At 43.3% G+C, this 27,395-nt stretch overlaps 1 protein-coding gene across 1 annotated transcript; it reads right to left on the bottom strand.

Moving 5' to 3' along the window:
* Positions 1-1,070: 1,070 nt before the first annotated feature.
* Positions 1,071-22,388, bottom strand: lamb4 (laminin, beta 4). The gene is made up of 35 exons (XM_035425032.1): positions 22,291-22,388; positions 20,450-20,505; positions 19,371-19,528; positions 17,587-17,722; positions 17,148-17,221; positions 16,839-17,027; positions 16,637-16,700; positions 16,253-16,467; positions 15,863-15,983; positions 15,262-15,450; positions 14,602-14,757; positions 14,018-14,130; positions 13,697-13,776; positions 13,308-13,461; positions 12,812-12,937; positions 11,874-12,059; positions 11,667-11,779; positions 10,962-11,082; positions 10,370-10,547; positions 9,295-9,438; positions 8,733-8,964; positions 8,200-8,357; positions 7,860-8,084; positions 7,234-7,451; positions 6,967-7,063; positions 6,469-6,838; positions 5,869-6,032; positions 5,366-5,565; positions 4,634-4,837; positions 4,385-4,529; positions 3,857-4,064; positions 3,481-3,616; positions 3,218-3,388; positions 2,362-2,518; positions 1,071-1,961 (listed from the first exon to the last, which is right to left on the bottom strand). Exons 2-35 carry the CDS (start codon positions 20,484-20,486, stop codon positions 1,828-1,830), a joined length of 5,373 nt encoding a protein of 1,790 aa, XP_035280923.1. The 5' UTR covers positions 20,487-20,505; positions 22,291-22,388; the 3' UTR covers positions 1,071-1,827.
* Positions 22,389-27,395: the final 5,007 nt, after the last annotated feature.

Below are 27,395 nucleotides of genomic sequence, written 5' to 3'. Positions count from 1 at the left end.
CTTCCCTGGATCAGCTAGGTAGGTATTATACTTATAGTTATTTACCCCAGCAGCAAGTAAATATTGTTCTTTAATTAAGAAATCAAGCCTGGGACATGAGCAATAACCAGAAATAAGTCGGCATGAAAAAGTGGCCTCTGGTGACTGAATTCCTCTGCAAACGGTGTGTTCAGACTGCCTTGGGGAAAAACGTTTGATCTGGACAATCGCTGCATGGAAGCATCTCCAGAGAGAGCAGATAATTACCCCACTGAGGGGGCTTGAGGGCTGGAGGTGGGAGGAGGGTCACTACGGCCATCAGATAATCAAGGACATGGGCCTTGCAGTTTGTTCAAACAGCAGAAGGAAAATATTTGATAAAAACACGATCCTATGGCGGCAAGACGGAGCAAAAGCAGCATAATGGAACCAGTCTTTAATGAGCAGTGGCTACTCTTCGTTATCTGCTGGGAGGCCCCTTAAGCAGCTGATAAAGTAAGTCTTAGAGTGACAGTTTGTATGGAGCAATTGGAATCTGTCTGAACCTGCCTAAACTGGCCAATCCCAGGACAAGCTGAACCCAGGGGCACCACCAGCTCACATTGGGCCCCACCACCCCAGAAAATCCTATTTTCTGTGGGCCTCTGTCAGTCAGGGTTCTTGGAATCGTTCTAACACTCCCCCCCACCCATCACCCCACATGGCACCCATGCATGTTCCCTTTTAAAAAATTCTGCTTGGGAGGTGCTGGCAAGGAAGGGTCAAAAAAAGTAATCATTACCAATGCTTAGTGGCACAAAGTCAGATATTGCATCACAGTCCCCATTCTTGTAAACCAGCTCTTCCATTATTCTCTGCCAATACTGACAGGGGTAGGTAATACCACACAATTGGTTGTGCTACCAACCTTTACACAAAATCATGAGGGAGCCGTGAGCATTGGCTTAGGGGGCATGAGCGAGGGAGAAAGAGGGTAAAGATAAAGGAGGTTTGGAGGATGTGGGATCTGTTGGATGGCAGCCTTCAAGAAAAGAAGTCAGAAATCTACAATAGATTTGTGAGACTGTTTTCAAATTGATACCAAACAGAAATGGTGTAGTAAGCTTGATTTAATTCCATAATATACCAAGCTCATTCCAGTGTGAAAATTACAGTTCAAAGTAATTACATGGAAACATTCCTGAACAGCTGGAGCTACTCCAAACCTTATTGTTTTTATTATACATTTTGGCATGGATGGATACTTTCATTTCATTTAAAAGAAATAAAAGGAATCTCATTGAACTACAATGACACACTCTTTCAGAAAATAAGAAATATAATTAAGAAAAGAAGTATGACAATATGAACAATATTCATCCTCATGTCAAGCTTATTCGGTGATGGTCACATAACACCTCCTTGTGGTAATACAGAGAATTTCTCTTAGGCATGAGTCACAGAACATAAAAGATTTACAATACAGACTAAGGTGTCTATAGGCCTAATTAGACCACACTTTTGTGTCAAAGTGAAGCACATGTGATATTATTATTGCGTATTTCTATCTATCTCTATCTCTCTCTCTTTTTCTCTCTCTCACACACACACACACTCACGCACAAATGCACACACACACATACTTTCTCTATTTCTAAAAGTAAGAAAATCCACAATACACTTGAAACACAAACCACAATGCACTTCTGTTGCCTGAACAGGAAACAATGGCATGAATATAACCTAAGGACCATTAAGGTTACATCTTGTCACTGTCCATAATGACAAATGGAACATGTAAATAAAACTAATTAGCTTAGTTAACCCATGGTGATTTCTCAGGCTACTTTAGTCCTCCATCCATGAGGACTAGCAGTTTATGTAGACTGCAGCTCGTTCCGCAAGGTCCATCCTGAGTGCCTTGGCTTCCTCCAGAAGTTGGGCAACTTCCTCTTCTTTTTCATCCTTTTTTTTCACAAGGTCTTCAATTCTTTTTTCCAGGTCTAGAACACAGACAGAAACAGTGTTCATGAAACCGGAGAACCAAAGGAATATCTGTTTTGATATAGCAACAAATTCTGATATTTATTTTCTTTTCATTTACCAATGAATGAAATTCACAATATAATAACATGGGCCAAATCAGAAAACCCTATTTTATGCCAGGTAAGTACAGTTATCTATAATGTCTACCTGTCTGTCCTGCCTTTGATAACTTAAAGGCTGGGTGATAATAATTGGACTGTCCTTTCCAAGTTCAAATTCATATTGAGAGTACTGTTATAATATTCTACAACAATTTGTGTTTAAATGGAATTATTAATAAAAATATTTTTTCAGGAAGGCTTTTAAGAGACCCATGTATTGTTGAGGAAATACGATTGAAAAATCTTAAAGGATTACCATTAGCTTGTTGCATTTTGTCTTGAACCTCCTTTGCAAGTTTTTCTGCTTCCATTGTAATGTTTTTCAATCTGTCATTGACTTCACCACTACCGGGACTCTGATTTGGTCCCATCTTCTTTAAGGTTTCAAAGAGATCAGTCACATTCTTGAGGTCCTGGAACGATGCATGCAACTGGTTACAAGCAGGCAACAGAAAGCTATCACAAAGGATCCATAATGCCACTGGGTAAGAGGGCCAACATGTGCTGTAGCCCTCTTCAGTGAAGGACTAGCCATCAGGTGCTCCACCCACCAGCATAGTAGCCAGTGGGCGTAGTTTTGCATTTTGTTTTCAGCATTCACGGACACAAACAACAAGGCTGATGCCAACCTCATGGAATCTCCAGGTCTTGCATCGCAAAGGCAAGGGGTCCCATGCTGAACTGCTCCTTGTACCGGGAACATTTTCCCTTGTACATACACTATGGTCATGCCTGCAAGACCAGAGCCTTGAGGTTTCTTTCTGGTGCCCTATTTGGAATGCCTGGCCGTATTCATAAACCTATACTGTTGCTGAGAGTACAGCAGAAACACACGCACTCTCCTCCAGATTGCATTCTGCCAGCTGTTTCTTCATTTCACTCTGTGTTGTCCACCAGTTGAGCTACAGACAATTGTGTGGTTGGCAGACAGACTGGAAGTACCAAACCGCCCATCTTGCACGATGATACAAGTACAAACCCATGGAGTCAAACTCTCTATTCCTAAGCAATTTTGCAACCAATCGTGCAGTCAGGATTGGGAAGCACCACCACACTAGAGCCCAGTTTCTTCCCCCCAGCATGAAACCCAGTGAATATGGAATATCCTCTACCTGCTCAACGTCTTTGGCATCGGCTTGAGCAGAATCAGCTGCAGCCTTCGCATCCTTTGCTTGTTGTCTGTTCATTTCCGTTTTATTCTTCAGGGCCTCAGTTGCATCCACCAGGTCTTTGATCCTCTGGGGGTCCAAATTAATCTCTGTGTTGCTCAACTTCCCTTCAATCTATCAATGACGAGGGAAAACAAGCAGCTCTTTAAGTCACACACCTTATGCAATACAAGCAGTATGCATTTTGGGAGAGTGTGAACCCTTACCTCTTTCAGCTTGTTGTCCAGGGTGTCCTTGTCACGTTCCGCCTCCTCCAGATTTTTCTTGGCCACGTCCTGTGCCTTTTCTGCATCTTCTATTGCTTTCTTTATGGTGCCGGTATCAATATTCTTAGTTTTGTCCCTTAAAATAGTACAACATTACATAATTGAATGTATGAGAAAGAGGGTTTTTTGATTAGGTAAACCTGTTCTTTGGATTTGTGCGTGAGAATGTTCTGGCGTGGTTGGGTATGTGAGTGAAAATATTTGGATTTAATCAGGTAGTACTGCTAAAATTTTTGAGTCTGAATGTTCTGGACCAAATGTTTTTTAAGAAAACATTTGAAGAGCATGGCTAGGTGCAGTGTGGCTGGGTTCTTACTGGACCTCCTTGGCTTTCTCCAACAGATCCTGGGCAGTTTTGACCTGGTCCTGCAAATTCTTCAGGTTCTCTTGCAGGTCGCTACAGTTGACCAGGACGTCCCGGATCTTCTCAATCATGGCCCGGATTGCATCAGGGGGTGCCGGAAGGTTGATTGCCAGGACGGCCCTGGCCACTTTCTCAATGTCCTCTGGTGTCACCATCTCATCTGAGGGCAGACGTTCATCAAAAACCAATTGTCACCACACAATCACTTATATTATACAAGCAAAATATGGGAGAGGGGGTGCTAATTTGAATTATAGTGAATGTGAGTTTGGCACAGTATCTCAGAGGAGGTGTACAGTTTCCAGGGTTCACAGTAGTCTTGTAAAAGTACAGCATCCTTTAAACAAGATTGAAATGTAGTGCAATATGCTCAAATATTACAAAGGTATATTATAAAGATATTGCAACACTTCAGTGTGAGAATGCACAGTAATGGCTCAGTCTCTGCATGGGAGGGAGTCTGCAGATCATGGCATTTACCTTTGAGGTAGTCCTTGACACGTTTTATGAGATCTTTGGTGCCATTCTTCTCCTTCTCAAACTTCTCCTTGCTGTCATCGATCTTCTTCATCATCTTCTCTGCCTGGTCCTTGGTGTCCTGGGCTTGCTGTTTTGCCCGACTGATCTGGAAGTAACCGTAAACACATTCCCTCAACCATCAATCAAATGGCATTTAAAAAAAAAAAAAAAAAAAAGTCAAATGCAGTGCATAGGCCCGTGCGTCAGCACCTCAGCGGTCGAGTCACGCAGCTTGCGGAGAAGGTCCAAGATGGCGTTCTTCGTCTTTTCTGTGGTTTTTGTGGCGTCCTGACTCACAGGCAGGCTGCCCTTGCAGTTGGGACCCCCACACTTCCGGGCTCCCAAGGCATCTTTACACAGAGCCCCACCGCACTTTGCCTCCGAGCATTCAGCGTCTCCCGGAGCCCCACAGATCTGGGGGGCACAGAGTGGGACTTTGGGGTAGTTACTGTACATAAATGAATAGTGGCAATGCAGCTCAGTTGTTAAAAGAACCGCAAGCCTCTATTAGCCAAGAGGCAAAGTATTTCACTTGAATTTCACCAGCAAATGTAAGGATGTATACGAATCAATGACTTTAATTAATGACTCGTGCTGAAACACTTAAAAAACTAGCAGACGCTGCAACCCTCCAGGACTGAAGTTTGACTCTTGACCTGCTGTAGATGATTATCTGATCAGTAATGAAGTATAGATACATGAGTAACAATAGTCATTGTTGGAACAAACTCAGATTTGGGCTGAGGCTTTATCGTGTGACTGACACCATAGTATGTGGAATGGCGTGAGACATGCCGGTTATTGAAAGTGTAGAAATCAGGGAAATTATGAGGTGTTCCAGATCACACTTAACAAACAGCTGGTGAACAACTGTGTTACCATAGCGATATCACTGGAGAGGTCTGTTATAAATAAGTAATGCTGATTATGTTAGGCACTCACATCCTCGTTGAGGTCAGACACGCTCAGGGACTTTATCATCCTCTCCAGGCTGGCCCAGTCTTTCCTGTTGCAGCGGTCCAGTCTGTCTTTGGCCTCCCGCCGCTTGTCCTTGGAGGACTCCAGCATGGCCTTGGCCTGTTTCATCTGTTTCTCAGCCTCCACATCCTTCGCGTGGTATTTCTTGATCTTCTCCAGGGCCTCTGATTGGACGATCAATAAACCATACGGAGCAGACCAATAAGATATATACCAGTGTTTCTGATTCATTAATCAATATGGGGAACGTGTATTAGTGTGTTTAGGACCATTTATTTCTTAAAACATAAATGTAGTAGTGCACCCAGGGACTAAGTATGAAAAACAGCCTTTGAGCTAATGAAAGTGAATAGGGAGTGCAACCCACACCACCAGGGCAGTCATACTGCACTGAATCTCAGTAGCATTAAAAAATCCCATTGATGTAGTACGCCACCCCAGCACCATTTGTTTTAAGAGGAACTTACCCGTCACCTCTTTTAGATCTGTTTTGGGGCCGATCGGTTTGATTTTTTCGATCAATCTATCCAGCAATTTGCTGAACTCATATTTGATGTTATCAATATCAGTGTTCAGGAGTGCTGTCTTGTCGATTATGATCACATGGGGATCAATTGAGTCTTTTAACGTCCTGTGAACAAGAAACAAAAAGAATAACACAAAAGTGAAGTGAAAGTAATATGTTATCATTTGGGCAGCTTTCCTCTTGTAGGCTAATTATGACAGTAAATCTTTAAAACTAAGGTCTGGGGTGCATCCTATAGGCACAAGTGCCACAAAGTTCCAAAGGGTTCACACATGTGAGGTCCAGAGTAAACAAAATGCTAATCTCAAACAGCACTCTCAGACTCCCATGTTGTGTCAAATACAGTACTGAGGCCTTCTAAACATAAAAACAGAATGCGTTCCATGACAAACGATCAATATATCAAGAAATCAAATGTTGTTGGCCAATGAAACATTCTTCTGGTGAAGAGAGCAAGAGAAGCTTCCTGTGTATTTGTAAGGAAGCACGATGGTTTGAGGGTTTGTTTTATTGCTGTTAGGAGTGTTAAGGGCGATCGTACTGTATGCGTTTACACAGCTTCTCCGCGTCCATTATCTCTGGATGGGAGAGGCTGGAGCGGTCGACCAGTTCGGCCAGCTGGGCGAGCTTCTTCTTCATCCGTTTGAACTGGGGTTCGTAGTCGGGCTGCGGCCTGTCCCCGGGGCCCGGGACGAGGGAGCGCATCTTCTGCGCGGCGGCCTTCACGTCCGTCACGTTCCCGGCCCACAGCAGCGAGCAGGGGTGGCAGGGGGCGCACTCGGGGAACGTGGACTCGTAGCCCGGGGCGCACTCGTCGCAGAAGATCCCCGTCACCCCCGGGCGGCATATGCACTCGCCCGTGTAGGAGTCGCACGCGGGACGTCCCGTGCCCTCCATGTTGCAGTCACAGGCTGGAAACGGAAGGGGGCGGTAGGGGACGGGGAGAAGAGAGAGAGGCTTCACTCCGCGGAACTGTATGCCGAACGGACCGACATCTGCACAGGATTTCAGCGTGCGACAGAACGCGGGACGCCCTTACATATACACTGGAGGTCAGGATTCCCAAAGTAATTTTCTCCACACTCATCACACTGTTTCCCCCCGTACTCAGGACGACACTGGCACTGTCCTGTGGTCTACAGAGAGAGAGAGAGAGAGAGACAGACAAAGAGAGGGAGGGAGAGAGAGCAAGGGAGAGACAGAGAGAGAGAGAGGAAGGGGGAGAGAGAGGCAGACGAAAGAGAGAATATTGAATTTCATTGAATTCTGGACTTACGTGACGAATTTGCACTGGTCGCACTAGTACCTTGTTGCAGTGGTTATTGAGGGAGTTGGTAGGGTCACAGTCACACGGCTGGCAACCGGACGCGCCCTCAAAGTTCCAGAACCCGTCGGCGCACTCGGTACAAAGGGCGCCAACCACTCCTGTCCGGCAGGTGCAGTTTCCTGTCAGCTGGTCACACCGGCAGGGGTTTCCCACTGGACATAGAGTGATCTCTGTCCCCCGGGGATCACATGAGCATGCTGGAGGAGAAATAAGTCATAGGAAAAAACACAGTCAGAGGGCAAACACAATCACAGGGAAACACAGTCACAGGGCAATCACAAGCGCAGGCAAACACAGTGAAAGGGCAAACACTGTCACCGGCAGACACAGTCACAGGCCAATACAGTGGATATAAACAAGTTACTATTTTATTTTCACTGCTGGAAATATAATTGTTTAAACATCTTTAACCAATTTCTTTTTTCTATTTATTGTTTTGGATCCAGCTTACGTGTGTTACTAATCCGAATCCATTTTGAATTTGAATTTGGGAGAGGCAGAGAAAGAGAGAAAGGCGGTCAGAGCAGGAGAGTGAGGGATAGAGAAGGTGCTGAGGGAGGCACGTGTCACTTATATACGCTCTGGAACAGCAGCATGTAAAGTACCTTTGCAGTTCTGGGCCAGGGCGTCTCCATAGTAACCCGGCTTGCAGCTCTGGCACTGGGGCCCGGTGGTGTTGTGCAGGCAGCGGAGGCACTCGCCCGTTACCGAGTTGCAGGCGTTCCTGTCCAGGGGGTCGATGTTGTTGTTGCAGGGACACTCGTCACAGCGCTCGCCCGGTAATGTCAGGTCACCATAGAAACCAGGGGAACAGACGTCGCAGTGTGCACCTGGGTCAGGATGGGGGGGGGGCGGAGAACAAGGGTTAGGTACACTTCTGTCCAGTGAGGATCCTATCTCCAAATGGGCATCGAAGCACCGGCCCCCGCCCGTCATGGCCCCGACCTGTGTGTCCTGGGTTGCAGTTGCAGCGGACCTGCTGGGTGTTGGGGTCTTTGCTGCAGGACTGGGCGAAGAAACGCTCGCTGGCCTGTGAGCCAGGGCACAGGCAGGGCTCGCATGGCTCCCTGGAGACGGGGTTGCCATAGTAACCCTCCTCACACCTGGAACAGTACCGGGACGGCATCACGCACGCGGGCATAGAAAATGAAGGAATGTAAAACAGTGAAACAAAACATAAATGAAACTGTCAAAGAGCGCATTACTTCATTAGCTACAGAAAAGAGCAGAGGGGTTAAATAACCATTTAACTGATGAATGAACAATGACTGATGAAAACAGAGACAGTCTGAATGAATGAGTGAGAAAATGAATGTATGAATGAGTAAATGAATGTATGAATGAATAAAAGAATAAATTAATTAATGAAAGAACAATGAATTAATGAGTGGATGAATTAATGAGTGAGTGAGTGAGTGAGTGAGTGAGTGAACTAATGAATGAATGAAAAGCAGAATGAGTGACTGTTTTCTCCTTGCCTCTCGCAGTTGGGTCCAGTGGAGTGGCCACTGCAGGCCAGGCAGACTCCAGTGGTGGGGTCGCAGTGGTCTGCCAGTGCGTTACACTGACATGGCCGACACTGGGGGAAGCCAAAGTGCCTAGGCAGACACCGATCACACTGCCGACCGGTCACCTCCTTCCGACACGAACACTGGCCGCTCACCTGGTCACACAGCTGCTCTATGGAGCCCTGCGGGTCGCAGTCACAGCCTGGGGAGAGGGGAAGAGAGTGTGGGGCCCTGATGTGTGCTGGGAATATACAGTCCATGGTACAGAGTATAGACCATCACTGGACTTTCATTAAACAATGCAGCAATGGCAGCTGGGAAATGTAGTGTCTCTCCAGTGCAATGCACCATTTCCACCTTAGCTAGTTCACTGTGATGAACATGACAAGTTCGATCATGGTTATCCTGACCTCCTAATGCACATGCTTCATGTAACCTATTCACACTGGTTAATCTTAGTACAGTCACATCCTTTATCTTGTGGTCAGGTAAACATGCATCGCCAAGGAAACTCATGTCCACGGTGACGTACGTGTGCAGCCGTCAGGTCCGAACCCAAACGTTTGGGGAGTGCAGGAGTCACAGCAGCGGCCAATCACGTTAGGTTTGCACTGGCACTGTCCACCCAGCTTACTGCATGAGGTGCTGACAGCACCCTCAGCATTACACCTGCAGCCTGTAACACACACACACACATGCACACACAGGTATTGGTAATGGGTGCAAATATATACACACAGAAAAATCAAATGGCGCACATTTTGAAAATAATCTTTCAAATATCACCAGACTATTTATGCTTATGGCTCTATTATGTATAAATTGGAGAGTGGAACAAATTAATTTAGATCAGCATGTTTCTATGAAAGAATATTATACATTAAATCATAAATCTCAAAGATATTTTGATCTGTATGGCTATGTCCTCCCATGCGTTACTAATGGGGACCTATTTTTAATCCCTTTCTATTGTATTATACAGTGGGAATCGGGCTAGTAATCGATTTGGACTAATCTGTCTCACCCAGATATCCATTTTTATGTTTCTATGCTGTTATCAAACAGAACAGGAAATGATATCACCCTGAATGCTGGCATCTGGTCAGATGAACAGAGATGTCCGGATTACCTCTGCAGTTGTTGTGTTTTCCCACCCGAAAATCGCTTATAGCTTCTCTCTGACTGTTTTCTGTGATTTGTAATGTGGCATCTCGAGATGCAGGCAGCTATTTTAAGTACATTTTCAGGCTTTTGAAATACCTGTAAAGACGCACAGCCTTGTAATATTTTTGCAATGCGGGCTTGACTTTCACAGATGAGCAACCTTGTGCTGATGAAACTTACCACCAGAGGGAGCTATTGCTGAGTTAATGATGCACATTCCATGGCCCTATTAATAAAACTAGGCACATTTCCAGAGCAGCACTACAAAGATTCACGAGTGGGGGCTTGTGAATAAAAATTAGAAAGAGTATGGAAAAAAAAAAAAAAAAAGCCTTGACAAAGGTCTGCACATTTTTGGGAAATCCCCAAGTCTGCAAGCCTTACTAGAGAGGAAAGCTTATCTTACAGAGCCAGAGGCAGAAGTGGGAGTGTAGAGTACTCACGAACAGCGCCATTGTGGATCCGAGCTGACATGCTGATAATGAGCTTCTCACACACCTCGGGCAGGACCGGGAGCCCCACGTCTACCCCCAGCCCAATGCACCCGTACCGCTGGAATTCATCCAGGCTCAGGTCCGAACAGAAGTTCTGCAGGGAGTCGATCTTCGGGACGAGCCCAATCTAAAGCAGGAAAAAAGTTCTGTTAATGTTGGTCACGCCCAAGAGTTCATCCTGCACCAATGCGCAGTCATTTTGACCTAAGGCTCTGTTGCAGTAAAAAATGTACAAAACCTTCAAAACGTTTTATTGTGGGTGATTCTGGTGGCACTTTTCCAAAAAGGTTTTGAACCTTCACTTACCGCATGGGTTTAAAATGACAAGCTTCTCAGAACTGTTTTATATTTAGGGATAAAAGGCTAGTTATTTGGCAGACTTAAAACAGATGATAACACAAAGTGTCAATATGACAATAATTTTATATTGGTTTAAAAGGTTAGGGTTGATCTGGCCCTAAACATACAAGGCGCGATATAAAAATTTCAACATAATAGGAGGGTTAAATACAGCTGAATTCACACACAAGAGCAATCTCACCGAATCTATGAGGATGAATGCGCTGGGCCGTGGGTCATCGTTAGTGCGTTGTTCGAAAACAATTTCGATGTGGTACTCTCCTCCATGGTTCAGGCACATGAAGGGATCCAGGAGTGAGGTTCTGATGGGGGAAAATGGCATCAACCCATGGTGCTGAGAGGCCGTGCTCAAGGCAGGAAGACATTACCACCCATCCATCCATCCATCCATCCATCCATAATCTATACCCGCTTATCCTGAGCAAGGTCGCGGGAAGTGCTGGAGCCTATCCGAAAATCCATTGGGCGAGAGACAGGAATACACCCTGGACAGGCCGCCAATCTATCGCAGGACACACACACCATTCACACACACACTCATACCAATGGGCAATTTTTAGAGTTTCCAATTAGTCCACCTGCATGTCTTTCAACTGTGGGAGGAAACCGGAGTACCCAGAATACTTCTTGCCGTGACATTACCAGTAATACTAATTTAAAATGTATTTCTGATATAACAAAATTCAACATAATGCATACTTTAGAATGATCCTCAGGACCAGCCGAGACACAATTACAACAACTATGAAGGATGAATGCTCCTCTTGTGAAGCTGATGCCAGCAGACTGCGGTGCCCAATCCACTAGGGGGGCTGTTGGTGTAGCCCCCCGCACCCCCCCTCCCCCCCACCCCCACCCCAGTGTGAGCTGTGTAGAGGTGTCCTACCGGCCAGAACCAGAAAGCACGACGGTTTGCTTCTCCCCCGGGGCGGGACAGACCTCATCACCGGGCGATCCCGCGAGGAGGACTTTCACGATGGCCGCCCAGTTGTCCGAGGTCTTCAGAGTACAGAACGGCACACGCCATAAGTAAACTGGTGCACTGTTCCCATGGTCACACAAATTCAAATCTGTCATTCGGCAGCTCCCTCACCTCCGGCTCAAAGCGGATGATCAAGGCGTAGTCCAGGGAGGCGGGTAGGTTGTTGACGGTAAACCTTAGCCCCGCCCCATCCTGGACACGCACGAAACCGGGTCCGGTCCACGTGACTGCTTGGCCTTCTGTCCGTTGTCGGGGAATAAGCTGATGGGCTGAACCACGCTCCACAGGAATGGAGCTCTAATAGACCACAACATAACAAGACCATTAATCAGGTGGATAACACAGCTCCAGGTTTCCTCTCAACTTGATATGAATTACGTGGATTTACGTACAGCACAAAATGCTGTACACAAGGGTGCAGGTGCAAGAGGACAAGTTGTACGCATGCACTTTTAACACTGCAGATCAGGTTGCTCATTTTAAATGATTGTTTCCCACCACATAGATCGAGGAAAAGCATTATGATTCTCTTGGTGGACATTTTATCTTGTTACACCATTATCAATTAAACTACACTGCCCCTGACTTGGGCTAAGTGTCAATATTCATAAACATTGAGCAGTCATTCTCCTCATAGCCTGATTATGTAGTCACTGAATGATCAACAGAGATGAGATAATGGCCAAAATTAATCAAATTATTATTTGGCACGTTTGGCATGAAATAGAAGCTCCATTCACCTCTTTCTCTGAGCACTTGAGATGACTTAATGGAATTTAACTTGTGATGATAATATGAAGAATGTTTTTTAATAATGTTTTGAGCCATCCAGATTGTGCCAGTGCCAGTGCTGACTGTGACCGGTAGGTCGATAGGGCGAAGAGAAATTGCCGATTGCATCAGCTATGGTATGGGAGACAGTTGGCCAGCTGTCTGCATTTCAGCGCTATATAGCGACCCCTGCTGGTCAACTGGGCACCTGTGGGCTGCATATGAATAATTGGCACTTGGCTGCAGGAAAGTCATGCAACATGGACATTGTGTCCTACCTGTCTCCTCTGCCGAGCCCTGCGTTTGGTTCTCTTGACGAGGACGAATTGCCCATCACGGTATTTGAGGTCATACCCCCTCTCCCGGTAATATTCCTCACACTCTGGCATCAAAGTGGGGTTCGCCTGGGGAGAGGACAGTGTGGATCCCCCACTTCAGTCAAGAGCACAGAGATAGACATTTCTGGATCTTGCAGAGGACTTACAGATGTGGACAAAAAAGAAAGGGCTAATTTCTTGCTAGGCTTCATGTTTCCATTGGTATGCTTGCAACAAAGAGTCACCACTGTTACAAGATTACATCTGCATCTGTTGGATTGTGAAGAGTTAACCTTGACATCAGTCACAGCTACTGGCTCATTTCCAAGGTTCTGCGCGTGTGTCCTACTGGACTGTTCTCACAGCCAGAAAGTTGTAGAGCACTGCTATCAATTCAGCGTCACCACCTCTGACCTCTGACCTCTGACCTTCAGGTCAAAGAAATGTGTGATCCTACCAAGGAGGAGCCGCGGCGCTCAATGGGGGCGGCACGCTCCGCTTCGTACAGGTAGAAGTCCAGCGGGGCCAGGAAGTACCCGGGCGCAGGGTCATTGCAGGTGCGGCCCACCATGTTGGGAAGGCACTGACACTGACCATCCACCGGACTGCACCTGCAGTGACAACACTCCAAGCGCTATAAATCAAGGAAATACGGCATGATCGACTATGTCTTTCCAATTATAACCTCAATAAAGCTGATGGACAAAACGCAGTCAGGAGCACTGCAATTTCTCATTTCTAGCATGATCCTCACATAATAGATTTTAAAAATCTATATGCCAGACGGTAGCTGTGTCTTTTGTCCTTTCACAGTCGAATTGCTTGACAGTAATGTATCTCACACACCTGCTGTTGTAGGCTCCTCCAATGTCACAGTCACAGGGAGAGCAGCTGTGCACAGTGTTTCCCAGGCCCCAGTAACCTGGCTGCAGGTGGGAACAGGTCATTTGTCTTTTAACCAGCACAGCATGTGTGTGTGTGTGTGTGTGCTTGAGCATGTGAGGTGTGTGTGTGTGTGTGTGTGTGTGTGTGTGTGTATGTGTGCGCTTGTGTTTCTGCTCTTAATTTGTTCAAATTTTAACCTTATTTCTGTATTTCTGTATTAACCCCCATTTTCCATAATAAGAGAAAGAATTACGTATGTGCATTTTACGAAGCAGGTCTTACCAGGCACTGGTCACACAGTGGTCCGATGGCAAGCCGTTGACATATGCACACCCCTGTCACCTGGTCACATGGGTATGGTGTCTGAACGCTGCCCAGAACATTACACCTGCAGGCTGAGGAGAGACAATGGAGGCATGTGATCAGAGAAGCACAATAACCACACAGGTACAGAAGCACAAAGAGAGCGCAGTACTGAATAGGTGGACAGAGTCAGAAAATGATGGTCACTACCATATCTATGCAATTCAAAAATGTGTATAATCGAAACCATTCGGTTAGAAAAGTATTACTTCTTAAAGAAATGGATAAAATTGAAATGTCATTAAAATATATAGCAGAAAAGCAGAAAGAGTGTTATTATCGTCCATCTGACAAATCGAAGAGCCTCAGCGTAAGTATTCTGAAAAATCTGCGCTACCGTGAACGCCTGACAACACGAACAGGAGGGTGACGATGGCTACACTATAGCTGTGTCGGCTGGATGATCGCACAACTCGAACTGCAGTTACACCATTCAGTGTTATATCCACAGGGCCTTCTGTTAAAGAGGTCGTGCTGAAGGAGAGTTCTGAATTGAATCATACCCTGGCAACCTTCGGGATCCTCCTGCTTCAATCCAAAAAATCCATATTTGCAACGGTCACACCTGTCCCCCTCCACGTTGTTCTTGCAGACACACTGGCCAGTGTTGGGGTCACACAGCCCACCGTTCAGCGAGCCGTCTGGGTCACAGTCACACGCTAAGGAGAGAAAGAGCATCATCAATACGCATCATCAGAGGCCAGGGTGAGAGCAGGATAGTATTGGAAGTTATTGTGGCATGGCGGTTTACAGAAGTGTACCCCAAAGGAAAACAGACTCTGTTTACTGTGCTGACAGGTATTCAGCTGGGTCTGATCATTATGTAAAACATAGGCTGTCCATAATACAGTGTAATCATGTTTTGTATTGTTGGGAAGCCGACGTCATGGGGTGACGTGTAGACCTTGATGGACCTTGAAGAACTTGATACCTATGGGTCAGCACCCAGCCAGATACAAAGGTTAACCCGTGTGGTATGCTTACAGTGCTACCTCAAGCAGGATCATTAATGTATTGCTTTGTTATCTTTGTGTCTTTATTTGATGACTTGGTGTTTGGCTTTGATCTTTTTATATATAAGGGGTAAGATGGAATGGCTCGGGGAGACTCGTCAATACAACCTCTTCCTGTGAGAGGAGAGAAGGGTACAGAATTAAACTCACGGATGCAGGCATTTGGATGATTGGTGGGTACGCGGGGGTCTTGGAAAAAGAAAGGGCTGCACTCTTCGCAGTGAATCCCGACCCGGTTGTTCCTACAGTCATCGCAGACGCCCCCGCTGACCTCCCCACTGGCCAGGTAAACCGCAATGTCAAAGTGGCACTGGTCTGAGTGGCCATTGCAGTTACACCCTGGAGGAATATATGTGAACCTCTCATTGAGAGTCATTGTGATGTCCCTGCAAGAACTCCTACATATTCACATGGCATTGTTTCCATGCACACAAAGTCACATTAAAGCATAATGCCGTGAAGAGCACACACAACACTGCTTTCTCAAAGGTCCACATAAAGACTATAGTAAAACAATCAGTTCCAGGATTGCAAGTGTGCATATGCTGAGTAGTCAAAAAGACGATATTCTCTTCTCAACTTGAAATTTATCATGTCTTTATCCAGAAAAAATATACCTGAGTGGAAGATGGAAATAATTAAGAAACAATTCAGAAATAATTATGATCACATGGGATTGGATCTGGTGCCAGTAGACAACAGAGACCATCCATAAAGTATTTGGCCCTTGATTTAGAGAGGAGTGCATTACTTTTGCAGGCTGACGAATCTGACTGTCCAGCTGGCCTCCAGGGGGTGTCGTTGTAAAAGTCTTGGCATCGCTCGCAATTATTCCCTGCTGTGTTGTGGTGACAGACGCAGCGACCATGAACCTGCGAGGGAAAAACTGGCCCTTATATCCTGCCATTGAACTTCTCACGTAGAATAATCACATTTTTAAAGGCATCTAACAGTAAGTTAAATAATCGCTACAAAAGAAAGGAAGCCTCTTCCCTTCATCTGACTTCACTCGTCAGCTTTTCCAATGTTCCATCCACCACTATGTCTCTGAAGCCCATCTCATTGTTTTATGTTTTTTAAAGCAACGGTGCATTGTTTGTAGCTGGTATGTATGAGAATCAGAAGCAACTGGCAGGCCCACCATGCCGGGCTCCGTGAAGACGTCCCCGCGGGTGCTCTCTGCGGGCACGCACTGGGCGGCGTGCCCGTTGCAAAAGCAGCTGCCCCGCACCACCATCTCGTACAGGGCGTAGTAGTACTTCTCCTCAGGGTTCCTCCGCTTCCGACCCAGCAGCGTGTCGCCCAGGGTGAGCAGGCGCGTGAAGTTCACGCGCAGGTTCGTGAGGGTGATGAGGTCTGTGGGGGAAGGCATGGCGTGAATCTTGTGTCTGTGAAAGGAGGGGGGAGGGGGGCCACTGAAGATAGTTGTGACGCACTAACTGCTTATGACGATGTTTTTTCACGGAGTAAGTGAGCTGTAACATAGGAAATGTCAAGATTAACAGCTGAAGCGATTTATGCAAACCTTGTATTTCAGGAGTGTAGGGGTCATCTATCTGGAAGTTGGGATCCAGGGCCTTTAACACAACCTGCAAAACGATTGTCACCTAAACTCAGTTTCCCATCACTCTAATGTTGTCATTTCTTGACAGATAGTGAACAATTATGACAGCATGCAAGTTAAAGGTACCCTTTCGTGACACTATTCACTACAAAACCCAGGGTACCTCCCCGTCTGTGGAAGGCTCCGCCCCCGAGTATCGGCTGTCACAGATGACATCATCCACGCTGTCGGCTGGTCCCTCTGAGATTCCAGGAAAGGACAACCTACAATCCTCCGCAAAGTAACGGAACACCTTCCAGGTCCTTCCATAGTCTTTAGACCTTTCCACCAACATTGAGGCGGGACGGAAACTCTGGCAGAGAACACAGGAAATTACAAGATCGGACAAGAAGTTCAGAGCTGCTTTTTAAAACTAGTTTGCAGCACATAGCTTTATAAAGCATACAATGTCTGCTTGGGTGAGAGCTATTACCTTGAATGTGAGAACCAGATGGCTGAACTGGAAGAGTGATTCCAAGTCCAATTTGATACTGACTTGATGAACACCTACAGTTTAACACAGGTTACATTTATCATGTCTGCTTTATAATTTCATTTATCAGTGAGGCCTACACTGAAATATTTTAAGGAAAACAGCCATTTATATTATGAAGATGAAGTTGAAAGATTGATGTAGTGAAGGTATTCAAATGCACTGGAGTCAATCTTTACCTTGGTGTCTTCAGCACTACAGCTAATTAGTTTCTAATTCATGATGGCACATTTAAAAATGAGATTCTACAATCACACACATGCATGCACACACACACACATGCACGCACGCGCACACACACACACACACACACACACAGCAAATTCCATTGTTTCAAAAGGAAATCAAAATCAATTACACATTTGCCCTTGGGACTCACCATTCTCTGACTGCCACCATTTCATCTTGCGCTCTGGGTCAAAGGTTGTGATGATGTTCTCGATCTGGTGGCTGTTAGGGTTGTTATAGCGATTGTATGGCTGCCTGGAGTCACAGATGAAGCATTTCTGTTCATCCTAGAGCACAAACCAGGAGGAAAAAGCATGCCATGAAAAATGTTAGATCTCCACTTTGTAGTTAATGTGTAACCATAGTGCATTGAAAGTAGTATGCCAGAAATAAGTAGCAATGCACAAAAACATGTTACTTGTAACATGGAATGCAAGAACATGAGCCCGTAAAACTAACCTTATCAGGTTAAAATGCCTGGATTTATTCTCACTTGCTGTTACTGTCAACAGTTTTTAAAGAGCACACTATTTCTGGCTCAGCAAAGGCGGAACAAACAAATGCAAAAAGAGAAAAATACTGACATGCCTATCTGAAGGGAGAGGTAGAGGATGTGAAGTGTGCAGGGAAAAGGAGTGGCTAGTTGAGCACTGCCAAAAGATATGAACCGGTCCTTGGTGCTCTGAAGGAATGCCAGGATAATGACTTACGAAAGTGGCAGATTGAGGCATGTCAGCCAAAGGGATCATCAGGGAGGTGAGAGGTCTTTGTTACGGTGTCAATCCTCGTTAATGGCTGTATGCAAATTCTTTAGACCACAGTGCTGAGCCTTGATAGAACAACCTCTTCTCAGTAGTTTTCGTGTGCTTTCATGTACTCATGTACTTATACAGTCCTTAAATTCTAACAACACACCTACATTGACTTAAATATTTATTAAGTACTATCACTTGCTGTTCATCATGATTTATCGATTAAGTGGATTTTTGTCAGCAATCTTTTTTCACATTCACAAACTTGACTTTGTCAAGCTGCCATTTGTTGGTGCACAGAAATATTATTATGTATATTTATATCTATATTTACAAAGATGCAGTGTTCTCTGATTTGGCTTTTTAGGTTCAATTCTGGATTTTAAAAAAATGTTGGTTGATTATAACATAAAAAAGAGATTTGATTGGGAACATACCATCTCAACATTATTTTGTTTTGATTTTAATTTAATTTTCACCTTTGTACCAGCCCACAGCAGAGTGCATTTAATTCAATTTCATGAAATAATAAATAAATTTCACTTGTGAAAGGAAAGAGAATAGTTGAGGTTGGTTGTGAAAATATTCTAGCAGCTCAAAGTAAAGCATTTAAATATCGTGGTAGTCCTTGGGTCAATACAAATCAAGACATCCACAGTTACGAGATCTAAAGAAGAGAATGTGTTTGATCCAGATCAGAGTACTTGGAGAACTGCCATTAAAGCTCATTTTGCACTGATTACTACATTAATGAATGGTCCATATTGCTTCATAGGCCGCAGTTTAGTCAGTGCAAGTGCTAATTTGTTTGTTAGAGGATGTGCAGCTACATAGCCGGCTGCTGGTATAAACATGCTACGCAGTCCTTCAGGGCCACAGCCATCTCTAGGCCACAGCATTCAAGTTTAAAGTTAATTTTTTGTAATACATTTTAATTGTAGAGTTTTGTTATTTATATGTCTGCGGTGATTGAATCCTGGTCTGCGATTGGTTCGTTCTCAAACATTCTTGCTTACTGCCACCACAATCCTATAGCCTGCTCTGTGCAGTATATATATATTTTTTTACAAAATAAGCCTTATACTTAGGTGCTATAGACAAAAAAATAACTCAATATGAAAAATGCTATATTTTCCCCCCTATTTCAGGAGAGAAGATGAACTGTCCATTTTTAAGAACCAACCTCCAAGTATCCTAAGATGCAGTATTTCTGGGGCCCATCCAGTCCGCAGGTAGAGGTTGCTGAAAGCTGAGCGTTGCGCCCCACCATGAGGTCACCCAATTGGGGGTGACAGGAAATGCCATTACAGTCATCTTGTGGCTGGACAACCCCCACCAGATCTGAGCAGGGACAAACACAAATTGCGCAAAAACCTCTAGAATGTAGGACCAGCAGTTCCAAGAACCACCACTTCCCCTTACTTTGCACTTTGAGCTGTACAGTAGCATCATCCCAGTTAACAAATGTATTTATCATAACTTTCCCAGAAAGTTATGATAAATATAAAAACATAAACTTCCTTCAGTTGCTAGAAAGCTTTCGGGAATGATCTTCAAACATTAATCAATTCTTTGTTGATTAATGCTATTATTCCAGTTAAAAAAAAAATAGCAATTGTGAATGGCTATTCATATTTTATTCATTGTTATCAGTATTACTGTATAACAATGCAAATTGAATTCAGTGTTGCCCACTGTCTTCAAAAATGTAAATTATACAGTATGGTCTTCCAAATGGGGGAAAATGAATCATATCTGCAATAACCTTCAGTTATACTGCAGTTTATAAAAGCATCATATAATGCAAGTGAATTATGATTACAAATTCAGATTGTGGAACCTGGAACAAAATTATTTGCCCTTTAGGAATGGCAAACATTTTCAAACAAATCTAGTTTGCATTGTGTTTATTTGGAAATGAATGAATGTTATTCAGTGAAATGCATCATTAAATAATTTACATGAATTCAATTTAAAACGATGCCTCATGTATGAAAACGCTGAGCATGAGGTGTATTCAGTAGGGGTAAAAAACAAGTGTCAGCAAGTAAAAAAATTCTCTCCCCAATTTCAGCAAGTGTTCACATGTCTGTTCATATATGCTGTCATGGACAATAATGAGAGAGAGATTCTTTTTCTCTGACAAAGCAGACATTTTAATCTTTCCGCTGCTGAATCAAATAGCTTAGTGGAACTTTCTTTACACACAATTTCCCTGTCAACCAGAAACCAGAGTGTCAGCGTGATGTTTATTAAACTTACACAAGACCAAGATCAGCGGAGTGCCAACAGTGATCATTACAGCATTACAGCTATGGCTGCAAGGAAGGAGAGAGATGGAGAAGGGGGGGGGGGGAGGGGGAGAGAGACAGAGAGAGAGAGAGAGAGAGAGAAAAAGAATGAGAGAGAGAGAGGGGGAATATACATAGAGATATTGGGCAATAACAAAAGAATTCCAGACCTTTAGGGAAAAACGAACAGTTCATTTGTGACGGCAAGTTGCGGTTGGTTAAGCTATATTCTGGTAAAATGAGCATGAGGGGTTCAAATTTGAATACAGTCCTGTACTGAAGAAAAATGCAAGCATTCACATGCAGAAAACGACACTGAAAAAACTGTGGAAAAAGTGAGGAGGTAGGGCCGTTGACAGACAAGCACAGTCTGCTTTTAACGTTTTGCAATAGCAGAGCACAGACAGATCCCTGTTGTAAGAAGCAATGACCTTGACCTCCCTGCTTGACCCTGACACACAGATGAAGCCTTGAGGTATAAAACTTCCATCTCAGCCTTATAACCAAGCCACACTTGACCCCTCTGACCCCCATGCCCTCCCCACCTGGTTCAAAGTAAAGGAATGCTGTCTTTGTCAATGTTTTAAGACAAAATTTGTCAATGCAAAATTGATGACGGCTTTACCCTAGCAGTACAAATCCAAGTCAAATTCGCTCTACTCCTGCCCAGACACAGAAGGGTCGATGGAAATTTAATAAGAAACCAACAGAAGGATGAAGAGAAAATGTAAGGCTGCGGATGTATCCTTAAACGTTGAAAGAAGACCATCAGACCCATTTTCTCCAGTCAATCCCTGGTTCCCACGCCTGGATGCATCTGCATAGCAGTGGTTTCAACAGCTCTGTTTTTCAGCATTACGGTTTCGAGGATGCATTAACATGCACACACAACCCTACCGAACATTCATTTAAATAATATCGGTGCAGCAATGGTCTTGCAGTGCAAAGTGCAATCATTGACTGAATTTCAAGGTAAAGAATATATACAGTATGAGAAGTAGTGTAATCTGAGTAGTGCAACCCCCTTCACCTCCTATTGTATTTGCTTTGTATGTCTCTATGGCGCCAAAATAATGCCTTCAAGCGAGGTGAGTGGTATGCGCAGCAAGGTACATGCATACACATGTAAATGCATATACACACATACACAAACAGTAGAATGTCTGCTGTTAATTCAACTTCAATAGTCTTACTTCAGCTGTTAACAGGTAATATTTGGTCTCACATTCCTGAGGGGGAGCAAACACGAATTCTAATTTATTTTTCCAACGTTGGGCGATGTCTGCACAAAGATATAATCCACTACGGCTAACTGCAGAATCACAGTTAATCACTGTTGCTATTTATGCACATTTTCAGCAACTCAGCATAATGCATCTCTAAATGCTAAATCATAGAACACAACAGGTTGACGACTTGCGGCATATGTTTCACTCAGTGCCACATGCTAAGCACATTGGAGCGAGCATATCTACAGTAAGTGGATCTATGAACAGCCAAGCCAACTACCTACCAGGTCTAGATGAGGCCAGCCAGCTTCCAGATAATTTTACAGTAGATTTAAGTATCAGCAGCACTCAATTCTTGCATTTCAATCTTGCCTCAAACACATCACAAAATTAAATATTTTCAATGCACGTGGAGTTGCATTCCAGAAAGTAAGAACATTTTGTGCAACCTATAACGTTCCACTGTAGCCCACACTTTCAGATTATAAGTTTTATTTAAGATATAGCTCTGCAGCTTTTAATTATATTCTGTTAAATGTTTCTGATTGCGCTCCAGAGCAGATCTCTTCTATATGTGTCTTACCTGTGCCGAGCTGTGGTTTGAGCAGTAATGACATCGAGAGTTTCGGCATGTAAAGACACACCTGAGCTCTGTTCAGAAGTGAGGAGAAATGTTCCCCCCGGGGGTGTGTGGTGCGAGAGGGTTGAGTTTCATTCAAGCCTGACACATCCCTCTCTGATTTATGATCATCAGTCCCGGGCACAATACCAAAGCAGTGTGCACTGTTACTGTATATAGGATGCAGACAATAGACTGAGCCCTCAGTCGCACCTAGCAACTGACACCATGACACGCAGACAGAAAGCTTGGCCTGCTATCCACGCACCACAATAACACACATATGTTGTATGCCCAAAAACAGACATGCACATTCGAACAGACAAAACAGACATGCACATTCGAACAGACGTGCACGTACACACATGCTTACACACATGCAGAATTCCCTGCTCTTCCTGCACACACATGTGCACACATGCACACTCAAATACACACACACAGCCAGGTATACCTTCTAATATTACATTTTGTCTAAAGATCTGAAGATCTATCAGTATGACAAATATGCAATAATAGAGGAAATCAAGGGGGCAATGTGTATACCTGTGAATTTAAAGACCTGCATAAGTCTGAGTCATCTCCTAACAGCAGGAGTGATGGGACCTGTAGTTCCATTATGTCTGAGAGGTCAGAGGTTGATTGATGTGAGGGAAGATACAGAAGGTGATAGGGAGTTGAAGGCAGGAAGAGGGAAAGTAGAAAAGAAAGAGCATCTAATGTCTGAGACTGTATACTTTGTCAATGTGGTTCTAACCACAGTTGTTCCCTGCACTTGGACCGGTACTTCTCTCTAGGGGTTTTGTTATACTTGTTCCTGGTTATGGTTATACACTTTGTTGTACGTCGCTCTGGATAAGAGCGTCTGCCAAATGCCTGTAATGTAATGTAATGTAACCATGCTGTCCGCTCATTAGATATAACAGAGACACAACATTAAATGTGTGGGAAGTCTTTGGGCATAAAGAGGTTGTGTGAATTTCAAATATTTCATTCAAAAAGATTCTGAACCAGCAGCAGGAATTAAATATTATGTAACGCACAGGAGACCACCAAGGAGCACAAGCAGAGAGTAAAGCACTGATCTAATTAGGAGATTACTCCTTTCTCTTTTACCACAACAATACTGTTTGTGCAACCACAGACAGTGCTTGGAAAACAGCCATTAACGTATGACACACATATTACATCAGTGTAGGCAAAGGACCAGTGAAATGTTATTTAAAACAATGGCCACTGGGATCATTACAAACCCACATTATCCATGTAGTATTTATTTAATGGGAGCTTTAATTTAAAAGCGCGAGTATCAGGAGAAATCTAGTTCATTACTGCTGACATGTGGTTTTATTTGTACCTATACAGAATACTAGCTAACTACATTATCACTGTTCAGTGCCGTGGTATTGGTTATTAAAGATGGCTCCATCCTTCTTTTGTTACTGACCTCAGGTATTAACCTTCCTGAGTTCTGTTTTTGTTTTCCTCAGGGGCGTAAAGTCATGAGTCTTCTCTCATTGTTGGCAACCAGTGAATAATTTAACAGGAAGTATTAACGGGAATATAGATAGAGACCATATACCATTCATTTGAGTTTGTTTACTCAGTACAGCTCAACTACTCACACCAAGAATACTGAGACAGCACAATTTGTAAATGTATGACATTTATAGGCTAATTATGAAGCCTCAGGAATGATAACCTATCAAGCAAGATCAAATGAGGATTTTTTTTTTAATTTAGAAAAACAAAAAACAAACAGAATTGTGGGAGTCTTACTTAAATTACTGTACACCATACATTTTGTTATAATTTAAGATTGCTGTCCTGACAGGTATATGTTTTAAAAAACCAACGGCAAAAAATAAAATGAGCATAGTCTATTTATCTATATCTTATATCTTCAGGGCTAAGTTGGACTTGCTATGGTATTTGCCTTGCTTTGTGCAAGTTCTCCAGATCCAGTGAAAGCTAATTTGCTATTCAGTCAGTTTACATAATTCTACAGAAAGTCCCGAAGGAACAATGAGCTTCATTCTTTCCCCTTGTCACAGACAGACTCAAGGCCTGTGCGTCTGAATTAATAATATATTAAAATAATACAAGACTGTTCACTCCATTCAACATTTCATCAGTCAGACAGCTAAAGAGTTATTTGGCCTGCTATTGGTCTACATTGTTTTACTTTCTGCCTGCAACAACCAATCAGCATTACTGCACTACGCTCAGAACTCAAGCAAAATGACTAAATCAAAATGCCTGAAACCTGAGAGGAACAGACCCTGTATTTCAACACAGTGGTTTTTCTATCCTTGCAAGCTTGAAAATTATGAAGAGGAATAGTGTTCTGATTTGAATGAGAATCAATAGTTTTTTTGTTTGTCTTTTCATTTTCATTTTGTAGATTACCATATGTCAGTAATACCTCATCGGTCAATAACACATTTTTATGCAAATTTGACAAAAAGTCAATTATATGAAAAATTATTTTTGTGACACTAGTGCCATTCCATTTTGACACTTTTTCAGGAGGTTACCTAGTTGGACTGAATCAATGAATTTGTTTATTTTGTCACATTGTCCTACATGACCAACACATAGACTTGAGTGGTCACTGTCCCAACACATGTCCAGGGGGTTCTCCAGCTGACTACAATCTGACTACAATGTGTAGACATTCTCCATTTACTTGTAAATAACTATTTCCATTTTGTTATCTATTGTTGTTTTCCGTCTTATTAATCTTTCCATCTTTGCTGAAACTAACTCAGACTGCAACTTCATCCATGGTTCATTTAAAAATACCAGATTCATTTAAAAAAAATTGAATTCATATAAAACATGAAAATCTTTACAATGATGGATCTGTACACACACACACACACACACACGCACAGACATCCACATAGTACATACACAAACAGTTCATGGGCGTTGTTCCGAGGGTTCTGGTCTGTCCATTCAAAAACTGCTATTATTACTACTACTACTATCACTACTACAACTACAACCATTACTACTACTGCAAAATTTGCTGCAATAAAACCTAAATCATATATGAGTATTTTTATTTCCGGTTTGTATAACTATGTAATGTATCAATATTTCCAGCAGGTGGAGCAATATGTATCGTAAAAAGAACACAATGGGTAAAGTGCTTCCAGTGGCATGTTTGGACACATGTCAAAATTGACTATGCATTTTGTACACATGTACACAGTTCTACTTTTGGAGAATTGAAACTGTGAAATAGTGTAGAGCAGTGGTAGGCCACGAGGGCTGTACCAGGTTTTCATACCAACTTCTGGCTTAATTACTTGATTTGGCCTAACATTTATGCTACCTGACATTTTAGAAGATCCATTAAACTCAGGACAGTATGACAGCCACTATGTACAAAGATGTAAAATGACAATTCTGCAAAGGGGGTAGTGGTCTATATGTGTGGGTGGTTGGGGGGTGGGTGGGGGGGGGGAGGTGCATGTGTCATTGGGGCGGGGGGGGGGGGTGTGTGTAGTGCGTTAGTATGTGTCATCAGAAGTACGAGTATTTATGAGTGTAAGCCTGACTCAAATCATTGTGTGGGTGTTTCCCAGGTTTAGGAACAAGGCTTGTCACTTTTCATATGAGTCGTGGGGCAGTGCCGCGGAACCTCTGAATGAAGTAGTTGACCGAGTTAATTTCAGTAAATAAAAAAAACCTGCGTAAGTGGGTACATCATGAAACTACCCCCCCCCGCCCACACCTCTCCTCCGTCCCTAAGCACAATTACTATGCCCGCCCCCCCCCCCTTCCCCACACCTACACCCACTCCAGGTCCGCAAGGAAAACGACTGGAGGACTGGCTCAGAACTGGCTCTTTATTTCCAGATTGATGTTTGTAGGAGCATAAATTTGTTTTTGTTTTTTTACTAACTTGCTACATTTTAAGTAGTTCTTACCACAATAACTTGCCACAGACGAAGCAAGCTTTATCGTCAATATGCCCTAGAATACTACTCTTGGATGAGTGAGACATTCCTCCAATGTTCTTTATCTCAGTAATTACATCTTTAGAGACACACAGGTTTATTTCCCATGTCTTCATGAAACACCCAGCGTTACACTAATCAGTTTATCTCATATCTGTCCTTTGTTGTTACTAACGTTTCTACCCACATTTCCTGGCATCAAAATGATGCTTCTTTCTGAAGGTAAGCGGAAATTTTTTCACATTTCAATGTTGCGAAAGTTTCGGGTTTACATTCCGCTAGCCTCAATGGTTTTTAGCATGGCCAGTTACAGGAATTTGTCACAACTTTCATCTTTGAAACTGAACATGAGGGGAAATAATAGTTGACAGAGCATATTAGTGTGAATTTCTGTTGGAGATCACAGTTGTATGCCAGACTTTTGTCTCAAATGTTCCCAAAAAAGAAAAAAAAAAGTGCAATTTGTGCAGACATGAAATTATTTGTCTTGTGGGTTTCTACCTGCTAAAATCTTGTACTGTAATTTAAAGCACTTTTTAAAGTATAGTGCATCTGCCAAGTTATGCAAATGTAAATATAATTAGTCTAAAAGTTATTGCGTTGTTCCTGAAGTTCATATAAGCAATTTTAAAATAATTGTTACTTTTGTATAAGTCAATTATAATGTTCATTTGGTACCAGTTTTTAGTACAGAAAAGTATCATTTTCATACATAATATTTGCTACATTTTATATGTTCCTCATGCATAGTATTTACAGTAATCAGGATGAAATTATTATGTTCATAATTTGCATTAATAACTGGAATAATAATTTGTCTGAAGAGCTGATAGCCCACACAGGAAATCTAAATTGAATACACAGATTCATGTCTTGTGCCCTTGAGGGTATGTGGTGTAATTGCTTATGCAATATAATGATTATATTACCACACTGCCATTCAGTTAGTATCAGTGTCTGGTATAACGTTAAAGTCACCAATTTGGAAGCAGCAAATCATCAGCACAATTGAAGTTACTAAATGTGCCTTTGGAGTTTATGTTAACCTCAGTATCTTTGTTCCATCTGCATTCTTCACCATAAATGAAAATGTAATCT

The sequence above is a fragment of the Anguilla anguilla genome, chromosome 7, assembly GCF_013347855.1.
Source record: "Anguilla anguilla isolate fAngAng1 chromosome 7, fAngAng1.pri, whole genome shotgun sequence".
In the NCBI taxonomy this organism is placed as follows: domain Eukaryota; kingdom Metazoa; phylum Chordata; class Actinopteri; order Anguilliformes; family Anguillidae; genus Anguilla; species Anguilla anguilla.
The sequence above is the reverse complement of the archived record's forward strand: the minus strand, read 5'-3'. Positions and strand labels throughout refer to the sequence as shown.

What these genes read in the sequence shown, in the direction of transcription:
- lamb4 (XM_035425032.1), bottom strand. Translation starts at nt 20,486, where the DNA reads ATGATCACTGTTGGCACTCCGCTGATCTTGGTCTTGT. An exon ending in CATTCATCCTCATAGATTCG is followed by an intron (nt 10,548 to 10,961) that starts GTGAGATTGCTC and finishes TTCCTGCTTTAG; the next exon opens with ATTGGGCTCGTCCCGAAGAT. An exon ending in AGATCTAAAAGAGGTGACGG is followed by an intron (nt 5,566 to 5,868) that starts GTAAGTTCCTCT and finishes TCGTCCAATCAG; the next exon opens with AGGCCCTGGAGAAGATCAAG.